Source organism: Gymnoscopelus braueri (assembly GCF_963280865.1).
Source record: "Gymnoscopelus braueri genome assembly, chromosome: 19".
Classification (NCBI taxonomy): Eukaryota; Metazoa; Chordata; class Actinopteri; order Myctophiformes; family Myctophidae; genus Gymnoscopelus; species Gymnoscopelus braueri.
Genome location: NC_137621.1, coordinates 12,168,320 through 12,188,578, shown reverse-complemented (window position 1 = coordinate 12,188,578; position 20,259 = coordinate 12,168,320). Strand labels below are relative to the sequence as shown.

The window sequence follows — 20,259 nt, the reverse complement described above, 5'->3', positions numbered from 1 at the left end:
TGCGCGCGCGAGGATTCTGCTGGCACGGCAGAGGCGGCTCCTTTCAGAGAGAGGGGGGACAAGCGGACCCTCGATTCCTCCGGGGGCCCCGAGCGCCGAGCGGTGCGCATGAGGAGGAGCCCAAGAACCACCGGGAGATTGAATGGTAATCACTGGAGCACAGATAATGGATGATTGAAGGCTCTTTCCCTGCCCGCTGTTGGATTTCAATATCAGAGAGAAGGCCTCTACGGATTGTGGATTCTTATCAGGGGGCGGCCGTGTGAGGACAAAGGAGAGCCGAGCGTGAAATATGGGCCCCAACACGGGCACACGACCATGGGCGATTAGCACCGGGATAAAAAAAAGGGCCGCGGCAAACAAAGGAGGGCAGCTTTGGGGCCGGACAAAGGACTGTCCACTGGCCTTGTATAACGACAGAAGACGGAAGGAGGAAGAGGCAGAGATAGAAAAGACAAAAAAAAGCCTGATTTATACTTTGTCATACAACTTACAGCAGGGGTCTTCAATGTTTTTTAGCCCAAGGACCCCCTAGCTGAGAGAGAGATGAAGCAGGGACCCCCTACTCTATATTGTATAAAATTGTGTTTCAGATTCAACTTTTTTGTTTACGTGGTCTGCTCAACACATATACCTCTTTTGGCTAAAGTACTCCTTAGAAAAAGGGATGCTAGGGTTCAAGTGGTTAATGTAAAAAAAACAAAAAACATATCACACAAAGATTTGGCGGACCCCCCTGTAGTAACTCTGAGGACCCCCTAGGGATCCCGGACCCCCTGTTGAAGACCCCTGACTTACAGTATAAGCTCCCCCACTGCTCCTAATAGTTAGGATGGATAAATACACGCAGAAAACAGGAGATCTGCAATTTCACAACATAAACAACGCATCGCAATGCGATGCCTATTGAGCTTGTAGATCGGCTATTTTCGGCACTTGACCCCGTTGTTTGATGAACTATAAATCAGACGGCTTGAGAGAGAGAGAGAGAGAGAGAGAGAGAGAGAGAGAGAGAGAGAGAGAGAGAGAGAGAGAGAGAGCGAGCACTACTTGGTAGCAAAAGGAGAAAGACGTGAGTTTTGCTGAGACTGGCTGGAAGCTGAACAGTGACAGAGCCAACTGTTAGAGCGTTCCAGATCCTCTGCTTCTGAAGAGGAATAATGAACCAGCAGCAGGGAGGAAATGCTATGGACCCCTCCTCCTCTACTCCAATAACACACACACACACACACACACACACACACACACACACACACACACACACATAGTGGGATGGTGATTCACACCACTGCCAAGCTCATCACAAAACAAAACAAAATTATTCCCATTTATCCTCGGATTCCAAGTGCCACGTCTTTGCCAGGAAAGCTCATTAACCTTCCCTTCAAGAACGCAGAGACAAAAGACAGGGAAACAAAACGCAGCTAATCAATGAGGACGCACCCATTGTGGGGGCCAAAAAAAAACAAAAAAAAACAACACCACCCACACCAACGTGCATTCACTTGGATAACCTGAGAGGGGGCTAACAGCCTCAGCTTTAGCGCTGCTGCGCTGGGCTTGGCTACCGGGGCGTGGAGGAAAGAAAGTTCATTAATTAAACAGGGCTACGGGGGAACAGATGGAACGGCTAGCTGGATGCTAATCACTTAAAGCAGACAGGGCCTGCCCGCGCGAGAAGAGCCACCACCGCCCATCGATCACAATGACCATGTCCGCGCTGGCTAGTGCCACTATGACACAAGTTCAGAGACCATGACCTTCCGTTAGTAAAGTCAGAGACATTGATACATTTTTTTTAAATATCATAAACAAGAATACAAAACAAAACATTGTGCATTAGTTGTGTGTCTATGTAATGTATAGTAGCAGTTTGTGAAAATGTTATTATTTATTTTTACATGTGTCTTATTTAATGGCTCTCTGATTGTAAATGTATATAAATAGGCTATAGACAAGTGTGACACTGGTTAAATGTAGGGCAACAGATAATGGACAACTTTGGATATTTATATATTAGTCCATATCTACACAGCAATATCAGTTTATTTTTTTCATATAACTATATGGAAATGACTTAAAATTTGAAGTTTGGAAAAAAGCGGCCCTGCTGGTAGAAGAATGTAACTGCACAGTGATGACATCACCAGTGGAGGAAGCTGCTGATCTCTGATATAAAAACAGAACTTAATTTTACACTTAACTAAACTTAACTGTTATTAAAGTCACAAGTGAAAGTTCCAAGTAACCAGTGACACCGCTGAACGACTACGTAAAAAAAAAGGGGGGAAAAGGGCTTAAGTGGTTTATGTACCGAAGACTCAAATGAAAACATGTTACGACGCTGTTATGAATAATATATGATAAAATTATGATGAACGGCTCAGAGTGAAAGGCCACTCATCCAGTAAACGCAACAGCCTCATAATAACGTTGTGGATTACATTAACGTTGAACGAGGTGCTACCTGACACCTTAAAGGCAGGCGCTTGGGATGGGAGAGAACGGCAGCTCTCACGCACACAAAAAAAAAATGGCAATCTCACCGCTTTCACTGTGCTGTTCAGAAACAGACAGATGTCAGGCCTGAATGCATAACAGACGGAGAGGGGAGGGGAGGGGGGGGGGAAGAGGGAGGGGTTCAAGTTTAAGAATACACAGAGCATGACATTCTTTTGGGTTACATTATGCCATGCAATTTCTACAGCTGGTAGCTGAACGAACGCTCGCGGTGCGGGTGACCGCGTTTATCTCATATCATTTTAAAGATGTACCGGAAAACAAAAGATTTTCCGGGTGATATTACTTTAGCTTTGTGGTCAAGTTAATCATTTAGCCGTTTGTATTCTTTTTTTTTTTATGGACGAATACGCGTCACAATTATCTAACGCGTTACATTGCTGCTTATCTTTGGTCTTATCTTTGTTGCCATATCTGTGTGCAACGCATGAAGTGACACACGCTATAAGGACGCACAAAGGCTTCAACATCTCCTTCTGCAAAACAGCACATACAGTTTGTGTGTGTATATGCATGTATATACACACACACACACACACACACACACACACACACAATACATGTATACTGCACCAGCACGCCAACACATGCACTCCACCAGAGGCATTCAAAAAACAAAGATAATTTCTATACACATACACACAACAGTTTGACACCAACAGTGTGTGTGTGTGTGTGTATGTGTATGTGTGTGTGTGTACGGAAGCCTCTAGATCCCTGCTGTCGGCCGTCTGGTTTCCCGCCTGCTCTACCTGTGTTTAAGAGGGGCCGGGCCCTGGGCCCCCCAGCGCAACACACACACACACACACACACACACACACACACACACACACACACACACACACACACACACACACACACACACACACACACACACACACACACACACACACACACACACACACACACACACACACACACACACACACAGCGCAGGCTGGGCTCGGCCCCAAGGGCTTTCAGTGTGTGGGTGCAGGAGCAGGGGACGCCTTTTGTTACAGGCTGGGTGGAGAGGAGGAGGAGGAGGAGGAGGAGGGGGGGGGGAGGAGGGGGGACAGGGGAGGGGGTAGGAGAGGAGAGAGAGAGAGAGAGAGAGAAATGAGTAATGCTATGAGTCATTCTGCATTAGTGTGGGGGGGGGGGGGAATACTTTTGCATGTTGTATGAAGCTAGACACCATATGCCATCCGAGCCAGGCTGGGTCGCCTCCTGAGTCGGGGCTTCTGGGTTTGACAGGTCTGCAGAGCGGCCTGGGCTTGCCCCCTCCTCCCCTCCCCTCCCCTCCCCTCCCCTCCGCTCTGCGCCCCAAACCTGCCCCTCTCTCTCCTCTAACTACCCCCCCCCCCCCCCTACACCCCTCCTTCTAGGCCCTCCAAGGCCCCAGCTTTGGAGCTGCTGTCTGCTGGTCTGGTCGTGTGCGTGGATTGGGACTGTGGTGTGTGTGTGTGTGTGTGTGAGTGTGCGCGTGTGTGTGTGTGTGTGTGTGAGGGTACTCAGTGATCTGAACACATCGGACATTGTCGCGAGTCCCGGCAGGAACAGCTGGTCAGCTGGAGAGAGGAGTGGGGGGGGGGGGGGGGGGGGTTGGGGGGGGTTTATGGAGAGGGAGGCAGTGCGCTACACTGATAATGGGATTAGGTTAAAACATTCAGTGGGGAAGTCGAAAGCCTACCCCCCCCCAACCCCAACACACACACACACACACACATACACGCACGCACACACACACACCTCCCCAAAATACTGTGTAAACTCTCAACCGCTCCGGTCCATCAAAGCCGCTGCCTAGGCTCCACCCCCCCCCCGCCCCCACCACCACAACAACCCCACCCCATGGTCAACTCCTCCACCGCCCCACCTTAACGTCTCCACCTAGCAACAGAAGCTCTCTCTCTCTCTCTCCTCTCAGGTCTCTCTCTCCCCGAAGAGCCTCGTCTCTCTTCAGACAGCGGGCCGGCTCCCTATTGGACGATCAGTGGAGCTATACAGCTGAGAAGGTAATCAGTGGTGGAAAAAGTACTCCGATGTTTTACTTAAGTAAAAGTATATCAATACTGCAATGTAGAAGTACTGTACTGTTACAAGTAAAAGTCCGGAATTAAAATTTGAATTGAGTAAAAGTACAAAAGTATTGGTATCAAAATGCACTTAAAGTACCAAAAGTAAAAGTACTAAAATGCTTGAAAATAGCCGATTAATGTATGTTTTATAATGCAATAATTTATATCTGCAAAGTAACTACTTTTCAAAGTACAATATTTGTCTCTGAGATGTAGTGGAGTAGAAGTAAAAGTATAGACAATTGGAAATACTCCAGTAAAGTAAAAGTACCTTAAAAAGTGTACTTAAGTACAGTACTTGAGTAAATGTACTTAGTTACTTTTACACCACTGAGAAGGTTCAATCCCTTCAGCCATTGTGTTACAAAAAAACTGTACCAGGGCTCTAGGACCCTACAAAAGGTCTTCACAAAGACCTCACGCTGCCTTCAGTCAACGCTCCGCAATTCCCTGTTTACCATAAGCAGGAAGTTGGCCACTTCTCCTCCATCTCTCGGCTCACCCTATTACACGGAACCCGGCGTATATAATGACCGCCTTGGCGCCTCGCTGTGCCCAGCCAAGCGCCATGCTTCGCGGCGATAGGGGCCACTGAGTATTATCCACGAAGACTGTGTGTGTGTGTTGACAGTTATGGGCACAACAGCTGGCAAATTAGGCCTATCAGCGATGCTAAATAATGCATGGAGACAACACTAACATGGCAGAGCCTATTCATGACACCCTATGCGTGCGTACAGGGCGCAACACTTTCATCTCCACTAAGGTGAGGAATCTTACGGTATACACAAAGCGACGAGCACCCTCGTCTAACAAAGAAGACGACCCCGACGAGTTCAACAATGACGACGACTCCGGTCCAGGAGCGGGGAGGGGGGGGGGGTCGGGGGGATCGTTGTCGATGTGATGATTGCAATGATTGTGATTGTGTCTGGGGAGCACAGCGCCGCGCACACAAAAGGTACCGCACACACACACACAGGACATCATGTTCATTACGTTTTCACTAGTAGATCCAGAGAATGATGATTTCTGGTTAGTGGTGGGAAAAAAAGTTCATTTCAGTGAACGAACGATTTCGTTCACGTTCGCGGCAATGATTCGTTCAAATGATTCGTTCACGTTCTCGTTCAGTAGCGCTGTTTTCTAGTGTTCAAAATGTACTCGAGTAAAAGTACAAAAGTATTGGCATCAAAATATACTTAAAGAACCAAAAGTTAAAGTACTAACATATTTGAAAAGAGCCGATCTACAAGCTCACAACGCGTCGCGATGCGACGCGTTGTGAGCTTGTAGATCTGCTATTTTCAAATAGCCTAGGTGTAAAATAGGGCTAAAGTGGTTAATGTGTGTTTTATAATGTGTGTAAAACACCATCGCTGGAGCGTTTTTTTTTTTACGTCGCGCGTGAACGTAACAGTTTCAGAAAGTGAACGAGCTCGTTCGCGTTCGCGGCAAATGAACTAGTTCTTTTGAACGAATCGATCATGAACGACACATCACTATTTCTGGTTCCTTTTCGGGGGTTTTAGCGGTTGTACCTGAGGACAGGCAGACAGACAGACAGACAGACAGACAGACAGGCAGACAGGCAGACAGAAGCTTTCTGCGTTCCACTGAGACGATGAGGCCTTACTGAGCACACACGTGTGCATATATGTGCGCGCCGACGCACGCACACACACACACGCACACACACAAACATAGAGCCACAGCCACCTAAAAGCCTGGCTCGCATGACTGGCCATGGACAGGAACAGATTATGGCTATTGATCGCCGCCTGGAGATGGATCCGTGTGTGTGTCTGTGTGTATATGTGTGTGTGTCACACAGCAGAGCATGAAGAGTAAGGGCAGCGTGCAAAAGCTATTGATTCTGTCCAGTAGGGATGCTGCGTCTCCAAATCAAGGTCAGTCCGGCTCTGTCTCACCTATTACAAGCTGCTACCACACACACACACACACACACACACACACCTATTCGCCTCTCACAATACCCACTTCACGAGCAGCGACGGACGCCACATCAAACCCAAGTGCTTGTTCAAGAGGGAGAGAGAGAGACACAAGTAGTGGCCAACGGATGAAGACATTATTCCCTGGATGACGGTATTAACTAGCATGACGCTACGCGACAGCGGCAGATAGCAAGGTCAGGCAATGGCGAGGCCGGGGTTCAAGAGACACAACAGACGTCTTATGATATGAAGAAAGGAAATTGAAGAAAAGGAAATAAACACACGCACACACACACACACACAGCAGTTATTATAGAGAGAAATGTACCCGTCCTTTAGGGCACTGGTTCTCTTCTCAAAGTGGGGTCCGCTGGACCCCCAGGGGTTGAGGGGGTTTCAGGGGGTCCCCAGCAAAATGACAGTTCAAAAAGTTTTAACACTTAAAAAAGGACCACTTCACCCATTTCAAATCAAATCTGCCTGAGAGGTCCTCACTAATGCTCATTGTAATATGGCACCATTTCTGTCAACTCACTCTGTCTCTGAGGGGAGGGCTGTGGACAGTTCAGAAACCCAGTGACATCATTCTGTAGACAAGTTTGGTCATTTTAAATGACACATGTTTGTGTCATTTTTAGATTTCTTTGGCTATTCAAAAATAGCAGATATATAGATCTGCTATTTTTGAGAAATCTTGAAAATGTGTGCACATCTATGAATATTTATAACTAAAATCTTTGCTTCTGGTGGGTCCCTGGCACAAAACATTTGGAGATGGGGGTCGGCGATCAAATTCATATAATTTTGGGGGTCCTTTTCAGAAACCTGTTAGGATTTAGAGGACATTTATAGATGTGTTCCCAGATTGAATGGATTAAGACACAGCGTGAGTCGACGGAAATTGTGCCATCTTAATAATGAGCGTTAGTGAAGGCCAATTACATGAAGAGGTATGAATAAGGTTGACGATGAATGAAGTGCTCCTTTAAGCCCTATATGTTATTATTATCTACAAGTTGGAGACACACTGTGAACTTGTATAGATTGGCTATTTTTGAAATGTTTGGGGAAACCACTTCTTTTAGACAGAAACAGGTCCGCAGCTGTGTGGGTAAACAATGGCACAACAATGTGTTGCGACACTGGTTTTGTCCTTTAAATTGAATCGTTCAAAGGATTGTACACTCTGTGCCCACAACTGTATTCCAAACGGCGTTAAAAAAAAGAGAGTGGAATCGCTCACAGACAGACAATACACCCTCCTCACCAAAGCCAAGCCAGCTGCTTCTTCCATCAGCCATATAAATAATAGATGATACATTACGATTCGTCTCCGAGAGACGATGCGAGCTCTGTGAGTCAACTCACGTCTCCCCCCCCCGACAGACAAAATGGACACACACATCTTAACCGAGAGAGAGAGAGAACGCACAGCTGGTCACCGTACAGGAAGATGGACACACCCCACCCCACACACACACACAAACACATGCATACATACTTGTGCAGTTCTCTCGCAAAATATAGAGGAAGAGTGTGTGTGTGTGTGTGTGTGTGTGTGTGTGTGTGTGTGTGTGTGTGTGTGTGTGTGTGTGTGTGTGTGTGTGTGCATGTGTGTGGACTGGAGGGGGAAACGGAGAACCGTCTTCCAACAAAGCAGTCATGTTGACTGTTTTGTGTGTGTGTGTGTGTGTGTGTGTGTGTGTGTGTGTACGTGCATGCGTCTAGCAATGTAGCTGGTGGTCATTTTTCAATATCAAATCCAATTAGCCGTAGAGATGGTGCGCGCCGTGCGGCGGGCTGCTGGAGTCCTCTCCAACCCGCTGACGGAGAAGGAGGAGAGGACCATAGCACCATACTGGCCTTTTATCTGGACAGATGGGGGTCATATAGCTTCTCTTTGAAGAAATATTCAACTAATTACCTTGGAGAGCGGCCTCGCAGGCAGAGAGCAGATTGTGGATCGCCGGGGCTTTGTGACAGGGAAAAAAACGAAGGGGATGAGGGTTTCATCTTTGCACACACACACACACACACACACACACACACACACACAAAAAGAAAACATCCGAGAGAGAGAGAGAGAGAGAGAGAGAGAGAAGAGAGAAGAGAAAAGGCTAGGCTATTGTTGCGACTTGTAAAAGAAAAAGAAAGAGCCACATATCCTGAGATGATAGAAATATGGCAGGGAAGAATAGCGGGACAAACGCAAAAGGCTGTGTGTACAATATAATACCAATACAAAAGGGCAAATAAAACATGGTTTCCTTTCGTTCATTTTTGTTCTGGCATTTCGTGTTCTTTGCCCGAAGTGACGACGGTAAAACATTTGAAACCGTCACTTGGTTATAAATTCTTTCCGACGGTACTGTACTGTAAATTCGAAGCACCGTAAAAGTCATATCTTGCAGATTGGTCGGATGTTTTCAGACGTCAAAGTAATCGTCACAGAAACCTGTCACGCCAATGAGCATTCCTTCATTCATACACGCTCGTCCTAGAGCCACAACGGACAAACAGACCACATAGATCATGGGTTCTCAAAGTGGGGTCCCCCAGGGGTCCTTGGGGGGGGGGGGGGGGGGGGGTGTACCAGGGGGTCCCCAGCAAAATGAGTTAATATAGCGTCACAATCATTTTAACCATATTCTATACTTTGGCTATTCAAAAATAGCAGATCTACAAGCTCATAGTGCGGCACCGAGTGCCGCACTATGAGCTTGTAGATCTGCTATTTTTGAAAAATCCCTGGCACAAAATATTTTTGAGATGGGGGGGGTCCGCAGCCAAATACATATCATTTTGGGGGTCCTCGACATGAAAAGGTTTGAGAACCACTGACACAGATGCTCAGCTTGGAACATCTATTCATCTCCAGAGTTTGTGTGTGTGTGTGTGTGTGTGTGTGTGTGTGTGTGTGTGTGTGTGTGTGTGTGTGTGTGTGTGTGTACTTGCATTGCTATACTTGTGAGGGCCACATGAACCCAAAAGTATAGCAGAGTTTGAGAAACAAAAGACCAAAGAGAAATGGTTGTTTTATGGTTAAAAACAAGGTTTGGGGAGTTAGGCTTACAATTAGGAGAGATTCAGGTTAGGGGTTAGGATTAGGCATTTAGAGGTTATCATTTATTTAGAGGTTGGCTACTTAGGGTTCGAGTTATGCCTGATTTATACTTAAAGGCATACTAGGTAACGTTTTCAACAAAACTAAAGTTAAATTGTATATCTTTTGTGAGTGGCAAAAGTTTCACAACACCCACTCCATGAATTTCACCCCCGGAAGCCTTTTATTTATATATTTTATATTGAACGTGGACTGGGGGGACTTTCCCGGGGAAATGACGTCATCTGGCCGGAAAACGGAGGTGGAAATGCACTGGTTTCCTGTTTGGCCAGGAACTACCGCAACGGTTTCCTGTTTGGCCAGGAACTATCGCGCAAATAACAAAAAGGAACCTCACGCTGATTTTAAGAGAATGTAGGATTAGAAGATCGAAAAATAACAGAAAAAGAAAGCACAGCTCATGGTAACTAATGCTCCACTGGCTAAGAGAAACGATCCGTAGATAGTATAAAACAATTAAAAAAACGCTATTTGAAACGCTTCCGGCTTCCGGTGAAAACGAATGGAATTCTGGGTAATCGAGGACCACGGAAATTGTATGCAGTGACGGTAGTGACCAGCAGAGGTTGCTAAAAATCGTTAGTTGTGAATTTGCATTGTACAACTTTAAGTTGTGCGCCGGTGTCGTGCAGCAAAAATAGCATATCTACAAGCTCACAGTGAACTTGTAGATCGGCTATTTTTGGGGGCTTTTAGGGTCAGGGTTAAAAAAAAATCCCCCCAAAGATTTTAAATTGCATTCATAAAATCGGTGTCCTAATACTGATGTCCTCACAAGTATATAAAGTAGTGGTTCTCAACCAGTGGTCCGGGGACCACCAGTGGTCCTTGAGGGGGTTCCAGGTGGTCCCCAGCTAAATGATTGGTAACGAAATGGACCCTGATAGATCTTTAACTCTTGAGAGCCTAAAATGAAACAATAATTTAACTCTTGAGAGCGTAAAATGAAACCAAATGGACCCTTACAGGTCCATTTGGTTTCATTTGACGCTCTCAAGAGTTAAATTATTGTTAAACATCTGCATTTACTTAATTAAAGAATTGATATTTTGATCAACGTTGGCCTGTCATCTCTCCTAATGGTACCAACATCAATACAGCATTTGAGGACAAAATCTTATCCAACGATAACAAAATATTCGAAGTCTTGCGGGTCTGAGGCTAAATCTCATCAAGCGGTGGATCTGTGGCTCATAATACCAAATAAATAATGGACCTTGATATGAAAAGGGTTGAAAAAACCACTGATATAAAGTAATACAAAATGCCAGGAGCTTCCAGAAGCAGTGCTTTATCTGCTCTCATAGATCATGCCATGATTGTGCTGCCTGCTGCTCAGTCAGTGTGCTCAGGAATGCCAGGTATGGATGCTCTGCCCCAGTGTGTTGGCTTCCATCTCTCTCTAAACCCCCTGAAGGCTCACAGTGGCAGGCAGGCAGGCAGGCAGGCACGTCCCCCCTCCCTAAATGCCCCTCCCGTCCCCGTCCCCCGTCCCCCCCGCCCGGCAGTGCGAGTCACACTGGGGTAATTCACTTGGCGTCGGGTAACAGACATCTGTCACTCAGAATGCCCCCGAGGACACAAAGAGGGAGGGGGGGGGGGGGGGGGCTGGTATGGGGGGGTGCACCCGGTTGCATACTTTTACACACACACACACACACACACACACAGACCTGTAAACACGGGGTGTGTGTGAGACAAAGGCAGTCACACACAGTGACCATAAGGACACAAGAAGTCGTGTTGTTGACACAGCAAATAAAGAAGAAAAAAAAACAACAGCATCATTAAATAAGACTTGTTGTTGTTCTTGGGCCAACTATGTTAAACTTTACAGTATGCCGCTGAACAGCCCCCCCCCCACCCCCACCACACCTCCCCCAAAAACAAAACAAAAGACACTAGTCTTCTTTCCACTCAATGAAACCTCCTTGGGGGAGGTTCCTATGGCAACCGCCAGAGGGGCAGCGTGCGTGGTTTGTGCTGCTGAGGTGGTGGTTGCTGTACATGCTGTCCGAGGAGGAGCAATGCTTTATGGGATATCAGGTTTCTCTTCCCCCCCCACCACCCCACCCCAGGGATGGTGATGGGGGCCCCCCCTCCTCCTCCCCCCCCTGTGTTGCTGGCATTCACATGTTAATTCCTCTCCATTGGTGATTACACCCGCTTTAAACCAACTGACAACTACAGCTGGAGTCAGGCGCTTAACACGCTGTTGGACGGATGAGCCGTGTGTGCATATGTTTGTGTTTGTGTGTGTGTGTGTGTTTGTTTGTATGCATGCAGAGAGTGTGTGTGTGTGTGTGTGTGTGTGTGTGTGTGTGTGTGTGTGTGTGTGTGTGTGTGTGTGTGTGTGTGTGTGTGTGTGCGAGTCCTCCTCTGTGTGATCCATAACACATCAATGATAAATGATGACACATTATCAGCGCTCCTGCCACTAGAAACAGCACCACACACACACACACTCTCTCTGACACGCCAGCCAGCACCGGGCTGTCAAACACAAGCCAATAGCTGTATGTAAATCAGCCGTCTCTAGCATTAAAGATCAGTGTCACCCGTGTGTGCTGTTTCGGGCCGACGTGACGTTGACACTGCCACCGCACCGCATGTCTGTCTGAATGAGCGGCCAGCAAACGCATCAGGCCACCGGCGGGGCTGAAAGCCTAAAAAAATCTCACTTCTTAGCTTCTGGCAGCACAGCAGCGACGAGCAAAAAGGCATTAAGCCATTAAGAACCAGGGAACACATCTGTGTCATTTTAAGATTTATTTGGCTATTCAAAAAAATAGCAGATATACAAGCGCCATACCTGGCATTCCTGAGCACACTGAGCAGGCGGCACAATCATGGCATGATCTATGAGAGCAGATAAGCAATGCTTCTGGAAGTTCCTGGCATTTTGTATTACTTTATATCAGTGGTTTTCAACCCTTTTAATATCAAGGTCCAGCGCCACAAGCTTGTAGATCTGCTATTTTTTGAAAAATCTTGGAAACTTTGTGCAAATCTTTTAAAGCGAACATTTGTAACTCAAATCTTTGCTTCTGGGTGGGTCCCTGGAACGAAATATTTTGAGATGGGAGTCTGCGGCCAAATACATATAATTTTGGGTGGTCCTTGACATTGACATTGACAGTTTGAGAACCGCTGATTAAAGCAACATACGTAAAATTCCCGGTCTTAACACATCACTTGCCAATCGCGTAGTTCTACGCGAAGTGGTCTTTTTTTTCCTTTTTTTTCGCAGTGACACATTTAATTGTAGCACACCCGGAAACGGAAATGAATGTCAATCGAAGATTTTCGTTCCCATCCGCCGCCGCTCTAAAGCTTCCGCTAAATCGCCATTATCTCGGTGTTGTTTTTCTCCGCGCTGAACGCCGTTTAAAACGGTTTTTAGAAACTGCGACTACTGCAAAATGGAATGTCGCCGATTGAAAAAAAAATCTCTGGGCCACTCACACAACTACCCTGTGTGTCTACAAACAGTTTAACGCGCGATCATAAGGTATTTAGCGAGGTCTGTGGCGAGGTGAAAAAAACAAAAAAACAACAATTAATCGCTGGCACTGGTGAGTACATTATGATATTAAACTCTGGCATGGAATGTGTTAACACATTGACCGCCAGAGGTTAATCTCATAATGTACTCACCAGTGCCAACGTTTTATTGTTGTTTTTTGTTTTTTTCACGTCGCCACAGATCTTGTTAAAATCCTTAAGATTGAGCTGTGCACTGTTTGTAAACATCGCGGAGATCTCACTGCTTCTACCAGTGAAGACCACGTGTCAAACGGAGCCGCCATGTTTGAGTTCTGACCGTTTAAGTTAACATGGGAAATGCGAGGATGAAAAACTACATGTTTACAGGGGCTTTTACAGGGGTTATTGTGTACGACTTAGAATGGAGGCAGACGGGAAACAAAAAACGTGATCGCACTTCCGGTCGAGATCGGGTGGTGTTACACTGAAAATGGTCCCCCTAGAAAATTAAAAAAAAAAAAATTTCGAAAAAAAAAAGGAAAAAGCACCACAGCCCGTAGGCTACGGGATTGGCGCTTAACCGTTGGATTTAACGGCCCGTAGAACTACGGGCCCGGCGGTAAATGTGTTAATGGGTTAACGGAAGGCATAGAGGCATCAAAAATCAACCCCCCCCCCCCCATCCTGGGACCTACCGTCGATACTTCAAGCCTCACGTCTCCCCCGCACAAGATCTCCAGCAGCGGGTGGTTCTCAAAGTGTGGTCCGGGGACCCCCAATGTGGGGGGTGGGGGTCCTTGGCACAAAAAAAAACGACTTACTGATCTACAGAAAAGGATACAAGCTCTGGTACAGCGTCAGGCGAGACTTGACGGCTCTGCTGGCGTTGATGCAGGTGGCCCTGACCAGGCTGGGCAGCAGGGCTCCGGTGACGATGGCGCCGTTGAACAGAGGCCCGAAGAAAGGGACCTGAGAGAGAGGACGACAAAACAAACAAGAGTTTTTTTTTTTTTTTTTGGTTGGAACTGAAAAACGGGAGGGATTGTACCCTGACGTGACGTGACGTCAGGGTGCAAATCAGTTTGGCCTGTTTTGAGACCAATTTACAGAAAACCCCAGATTTGCTGTGAAAGCCTGAGTGTTCAAACTGGGGTATTTTTGGGGATAGAAGAGAGGTAGGGGCGACCAAAAACACACAAAGTTAAAATTCATGGTGTAGTCCCTTTAATATAGCGTCACAATCATTGTAACCACTTAATCCATATTTTATACTTTTTAATCAGATAGGGGGGTCCGTGGCCAAATAAATATGAATTTGGGGGTCCTTGGCATGAAAGAGTTTGAGAACCACTGTGTTAAGACATTTCAAAGCCAGCCATATTGATTCAAACTTAAACGTGATGAGTGTCCTCTAGGTTTGCACGCTGATCGCACAGTGCATTTTAAATTGGACACAAGAGTTGATTAAAAAAAAAACCTTATCTAGAGGCACCGTTTCTCCATCTGTTGAGGACCAAGGGTTCAAGTTAAAATTGGATTTTGTCTAACTTTGCATGACAACCGCACATATCTAATGTGAATCAATGTCAGGCAAATGAAATTAAAATGACAATCAATACTAGACAATGGTCTCATATTGAACTACCGAACAAATACAATGAGGCGATATGCATTTCGGCGCGTGTGTGTGTATGTGTGTGTGCGTGCATACACGTCTGTTCATGCATAGTGGAAGAGGGGGAGGGGGGGGGGGCCCTTAATCACTGGAGCTCAATGGTCGTTGACCTGGAAGTTGACGTGAATGTCAAAGACTTCCAAAAAGGTCCTCCTGCTGTCTTTGTCGTTATGCAGAGAGGGCCGCTTGATCCCGAGCGCAATAACTCATATAAGACATCATCATCCATGACACCGACGTAGTTTAGAGGCCGACAAACTGAAAGAAACACACTCTGAAACCATAGCAAAGCGTGACATTGTGTGAACGGCGGATCACAAAAGCCGGTGTCGATTGCTTGACGGGTTCTTGGCAAAACAGAAGGTCTGGAGTCTTTTTTTTTGGAAAGAAGATGGGCGCGGGCTCTGGCACAGGGAGGCTGCCATCACCAGGCTGGCAGAGGCGCGCTGGCAGGTAAGCGGAGCGCCAAAGCTGCTGCGGATTCCTGGCTCTCCTGCTTGTCGTCCGTTCCGCCGTGTTAAAACGCTGCCCCATGGCCAGAAACGCACTCTGGTTTTAGATGGAGGCTGTGGATATCGTTTTGGACCGTGTCCCTGTGAAGCTAAAGCAGCCAGAGGACACCGTGACAATGACAGAGTCTCTTTTGTCTCATGGAGAATATTGCGCCGGTCAGCTATCGCTTGGAAAAAAGTCACGGCAATAATTGTCTCTACAACGACAAATACAAAAGTAAAGTAAAGAATGGGCTCCTCGGATGAAACACACGGACGGACGGAGGCAAAATCATAGTCTCAGCCACACCTTCGCCCTGGCGGAGACAAAAAATATTCAGATAGATCACTTGTATAATTTGACGATTTTGAAATAACTTCCCATGTAAATGTACAGGGTAAGGAACGTAGCGCGGCCACACAGTGTAAACTACAGCTGAAAGCAGCCAACCTCTTAACTCATTCAGTGCCATTGACGTCACCGACGTCACGTTTTTATAAGCCCAGCCTGCCAATGACGTCGCTGACGTCATAAAAAAATAAAATAAAAATTATATATATATTTATTTATTTTTGAAAAAAAATGTTCAGAGCCCAAGATATCATGATTTGAAGATTTGCTGCTCCATTCACTTCTTGTTTAACATCTTACTGAAAAAGGCTGTATCTCGCTTCCTAAGCACTTTTTTTTTACAATGTATTTTTGGCTCTGGCACTGGGACAACACAACCAGAAATTATTCTGGCACTGAATGAGTTAAGGCAGGTCACACACCCAGTTTCCGAGCAAGTGCTGCAGTCCTTTTGGGTCCATTTGTACGCTCCCGCAGTTACATCAACACTCAGGACTTTACAGTGCAGTGCTATGATAGCAGCCCAGATGAAAGCAAGCTGAGCGAGGGGGGGGGTACGGTAGAGCACATGGCCACACTGTGGGTAACAACGTAGGACTGGAAGTACAGCAGAGGCCCAGAGGCTTGATCTGACAGCAGAATGACAACAGAGACATGAGGAGTGTATGAAACCAAATTCATCTAGCATCTCTTTTCCCCCAGGAACGTCATAATGGGTGAAATATTCTCAAAAATAACAGATCTACAAGTTCACAATGCTGCACAGTTGTGACATTGTAGATCGACTATAATTGGCGAAGAGATTGGGTCTCTAGAGGGGAAAAGGAGCCGATAAGAGTGGTATGAAAGAAAGGACGGATCCAGAAAAAGAGCTACATCTAATCTTCAATAATATAAATAAATATATATATTTAAAGTATACCAGGGTTAAATGGTTGTGACACTATTTGTTTTGCAATTAAAAGAGTGTGTCGCTAATACGGAATAAAAAAAGAAAAGAAACAATCACATGTTAAGTTGTAAATGAATGTGGTTTGTTCTGTGTCTATGCTTGCATGCGTACTGGTGGTGCATTGTGGGTACCTGTGGTTTCTTCATGATCTGAACGCAAAACATGCAGTACTTCATGGGGTAGATGACGATCAGGACGTCTCCAAAGTCCGTGGGAATGATGCCGCGCCGGTAGTCCCTGGTGTGTTCCGACCACACGATGTGCACCTCGTCATTTCCAAGGTGTCGCAGCTGACACACGCGCGCACACACACACACACACACACACACACACGACAGCACAATCAGATACATGCCTTGGAAGTCATCGCCACGAGGAAAACGGGTTTCAAGTCATTTGTCATTGAGTGGAAATGAACCACAGCAAAAACATCATTCAGTCTTTGTGCATCACTAGACATTCCATCGACAACAAAGTAAGTGGCTATTGATTGATAAGCTACATCCAGTAACACTTTATCTACAGTATACCAGCTGTTTGGTGGAACGATATGTGGTTACAAGACCGTAGATACTGTGTATATATCGTCTCTCATATTGTCCAAAACTGTTACTTTTCAGGATTCAAATTCAAAAGCATCCAAAGTAGCAGATCTACAAGCTCGAAACGCGGCGCGAAGCGACGCGTTTCGAGCTTGTAGATCTGCTACTCTCGATGCTTTTGTGTGACGCTGTGGTATGGATCAAGTAGGGCGTCGATTTACGAAAAAAGACAAAACATTAGAATATGGAGATAAGAGGTTTCTGCCCGACAGAGACGATAATACATGTAGATACTAGATACCGCCCTGCTGTTCATCGGAGCGATGCGTCAATGTGATTGTCGGCAGGGTCAGGCCCAGGGTTGCCAGATCTGCTTATTATAATTTCCCCGCAAGATTTTATTTGAAAATAGCCGGTCTACAAGCTCACAACGCGTCGCGTTGTGAGCTTGTAGACCTGCTATTTTCAAATAGCTGATGTATATGTTAAAGTGCTCATGTGGCCCATAGTCGCTTCTTTTGGGCTGGTTTTCCTAGACCTGGTTGCTTGTTTCTCTCACAGAATCTGGCAACACTGGTCAGGCCGTGCCTCCATGTACTGTATGTCTACTGAAGCAGGAGGTCGCTCTCTCTCCTCAATTAAAATCATCGTGACTCGCTGAATTCTCAACGGATCTTCAAACGGTTCGGTTTGTTACAAATGTAGGACATGGGTGGTGGTGTTGTAATGGGTTATATATATATATCCATAGTTTGGCCTTTCCCGGGGCGATTTTTATTGCTTTTTCATTACAAATTCAAATGACCAAAACACGACATGCACAAGATTGGAGCATTTCAAAACCAATCATTCAAATCCAATTAACTTTCCTCCCCATAAGACTCTCAAATTGCCTCCCATTTCCATTTTCTGTTGTTCACAAACACAAATGAGACTGTGCAGGACAAAAAGGTACGCTCAAATGACAGGAAATTGATTGTCCTTGAAAAAGGTAAACACCGTCTCCCCACCCTTAGATGAAAAGACGCACGTGGCTAAGTTATATTTTATAACAAGTAATGCCCCAGTACAAGCTAGGCGAGCAGGGGTCAAACTTTTCAGCTTGAGACCCAAGAGAGATATTTGGTGTCTCACAGCCAGGCAGGCCTGGAATTTCGTCATTTTTAGGGTCAAGGCCACTTGGCCTTTTGGTCTTGTCCATTTTTTGAGGGCACAAAGGCCAAACACCAGGGCAGGAAGGCCATCAAATAAAACAACGGAAATAATGAATTTAACTTAACACATTGTGTGCCAGAGGTTTATTAAAATAGGGTACATTCAGTGCCAGCTCCACTTACGTTGATATGTTTCGTGCTGTAGAAGCCCCGATGCGGAAGTGCATATAAACAAAGCGTGCGTGCGAGACGGCGGAGGGTCCCGACTAACGCCTGGAACAATAATATTTCTAACGCGATCCTCCATTGCAGAGGGATCGCCGATCGAAAACGGCTCACTTCCACCACGTTAAAAATAAATGGAGATATTAACACATTGCGTGCCAATCGCGTAGATCTACGCAAACATAAATAATTGCGCAGCGTGCCAGTTGCGTAGATCTACGCGAAGTGGTCTTTTTTTTTCTTTTTTCTCGCAGGTTCTCATTTCATTGTAGGCCTCGTTCGCCACGACACATTTCATTGTCGCACCACCGGAAACGGAAATATCCGTATCCGGAGATTTTCGTTCCCATCTGCCTCCACTCTAAAGCGGAAACTAAATCTCCATTTTCTCGGTTGTTGTTTTTCTCCTCGCTGATCGCTGTTTAACATAAACCGCTGTAGCTTCAAAATGGCCGATCGCCGATCGAAACGGTCTTCTATGGGCGTCTACACAGCTACCCTGTGTGTCTACAAACAGTTGAACGCGCGATTTTAAGGTATTTAGCGAGGTCTGTGGCGACAACAATAAATCGCTGGCACTGGTGAGTACATTATGATATTAAACTCTGGCATGGAATGTGTAAGCTTTTAGTCAAGGAGTTAACATTGGAGCGGCCAACCGGAAACATTTTTGACATGGATCGACATCCGGCCTCTCCTTCTCAGAGACTCCTTGGATGATCCCAAAGTTTCGTTAGAGCGCCCCACGTGGGCCCCACGTATTTAAAAAAAAGGGCCATAAACGGTCCGGACCGTTTATGGCACTCAATGTGTTAACGGTTAAGGATGATACATATGTTAATATAGTACAAGTACAGTATAACTTTCAGTGACGTAACTAGAGCCTGACAGATGCCAGATTTTTTAGTCCGATGTCCTAGACCACCGATTACCGCACTATGAGCTTGTAGATCAGCAATAAAAATAAAATAAAATCAGGAACATTTGTGCATTTAAAAAAAATATTTGTAACTCAAATCTTTTCTTCTGGGGGGTCCCTGGAACTTAATATTTTGAGATGGGGGTCCGCGGCCAATTACATATCATTTTGGGGGTCCTTGACATGAAAAGGGTTGAGAACCACTGATATTATATCAACGTAAGTGTTTCAGAAAACTGTTAGGAAAAGAATTGCAGAACTACAAGTCAAGCTCATATGAGTGATGATATGTATGTTTTAAATGTATGTATTGTTTTTATATGTGGACCCCAGGAAGACTAGCAGTGCTTTAGGGCAGGGGTTCTCAAACATGTTTGGCTCAGGGCACCCCTGTAAACAACTTTTTCATCCACGGCACCCCTGAATTACATCGTTACTTTATAGCTTACATCTTACATGCATGTCATATACGGTACGTAAATAAGTCACGAGGAAAACTGTCCGTTTCCATTATAGGACAGATTGAAAACAACTTTCTACTTGACGCTTAACCCCAGCATCCGCATTCTGAGGGGAAACATTCGCCAAAAATAGCCGATCTACAAGCTCACAAAGCTTGTAGATCGGCAATTTTTGGCGAAGAGATGGTGTAGACTGAAAAAGAACGCACCAAGTACAGTGCAACTCAGGTCCGTTTTACAAAGTCAAAGTCAAAGTATTCTGCGGCACCCCTGGACCTGCGTCACGGCACCCACTTTGAGAAAGCCTGCTTTAGGGCACAGCTAATGGGGATCCTACAA

General features: G+C 45.8%; 1 protein-coding gene across 1 annotated transcript in view; it reads right to left on the bottom strand.

The window, feature by feature from the left end:
- ralgapa2 (Ral GTPase activating protein catalytic subunit alpha 2) overlaps positions 1-20,259 on the bottom strand; it is a 224,708-nt gene that overhangs the window by 38,243 nt on the left and 166,206 nt on the right. Inside the window, 2 exon segments of the mRNA XM_080414999.1 lie at positions 13,991-14,118; positions 16,751-16,909. Of these exon segments, the coding sequence (XP_080271125.1) occupies positions 13,991-14,118; positions 16,751-16,909 (287 nt within the window).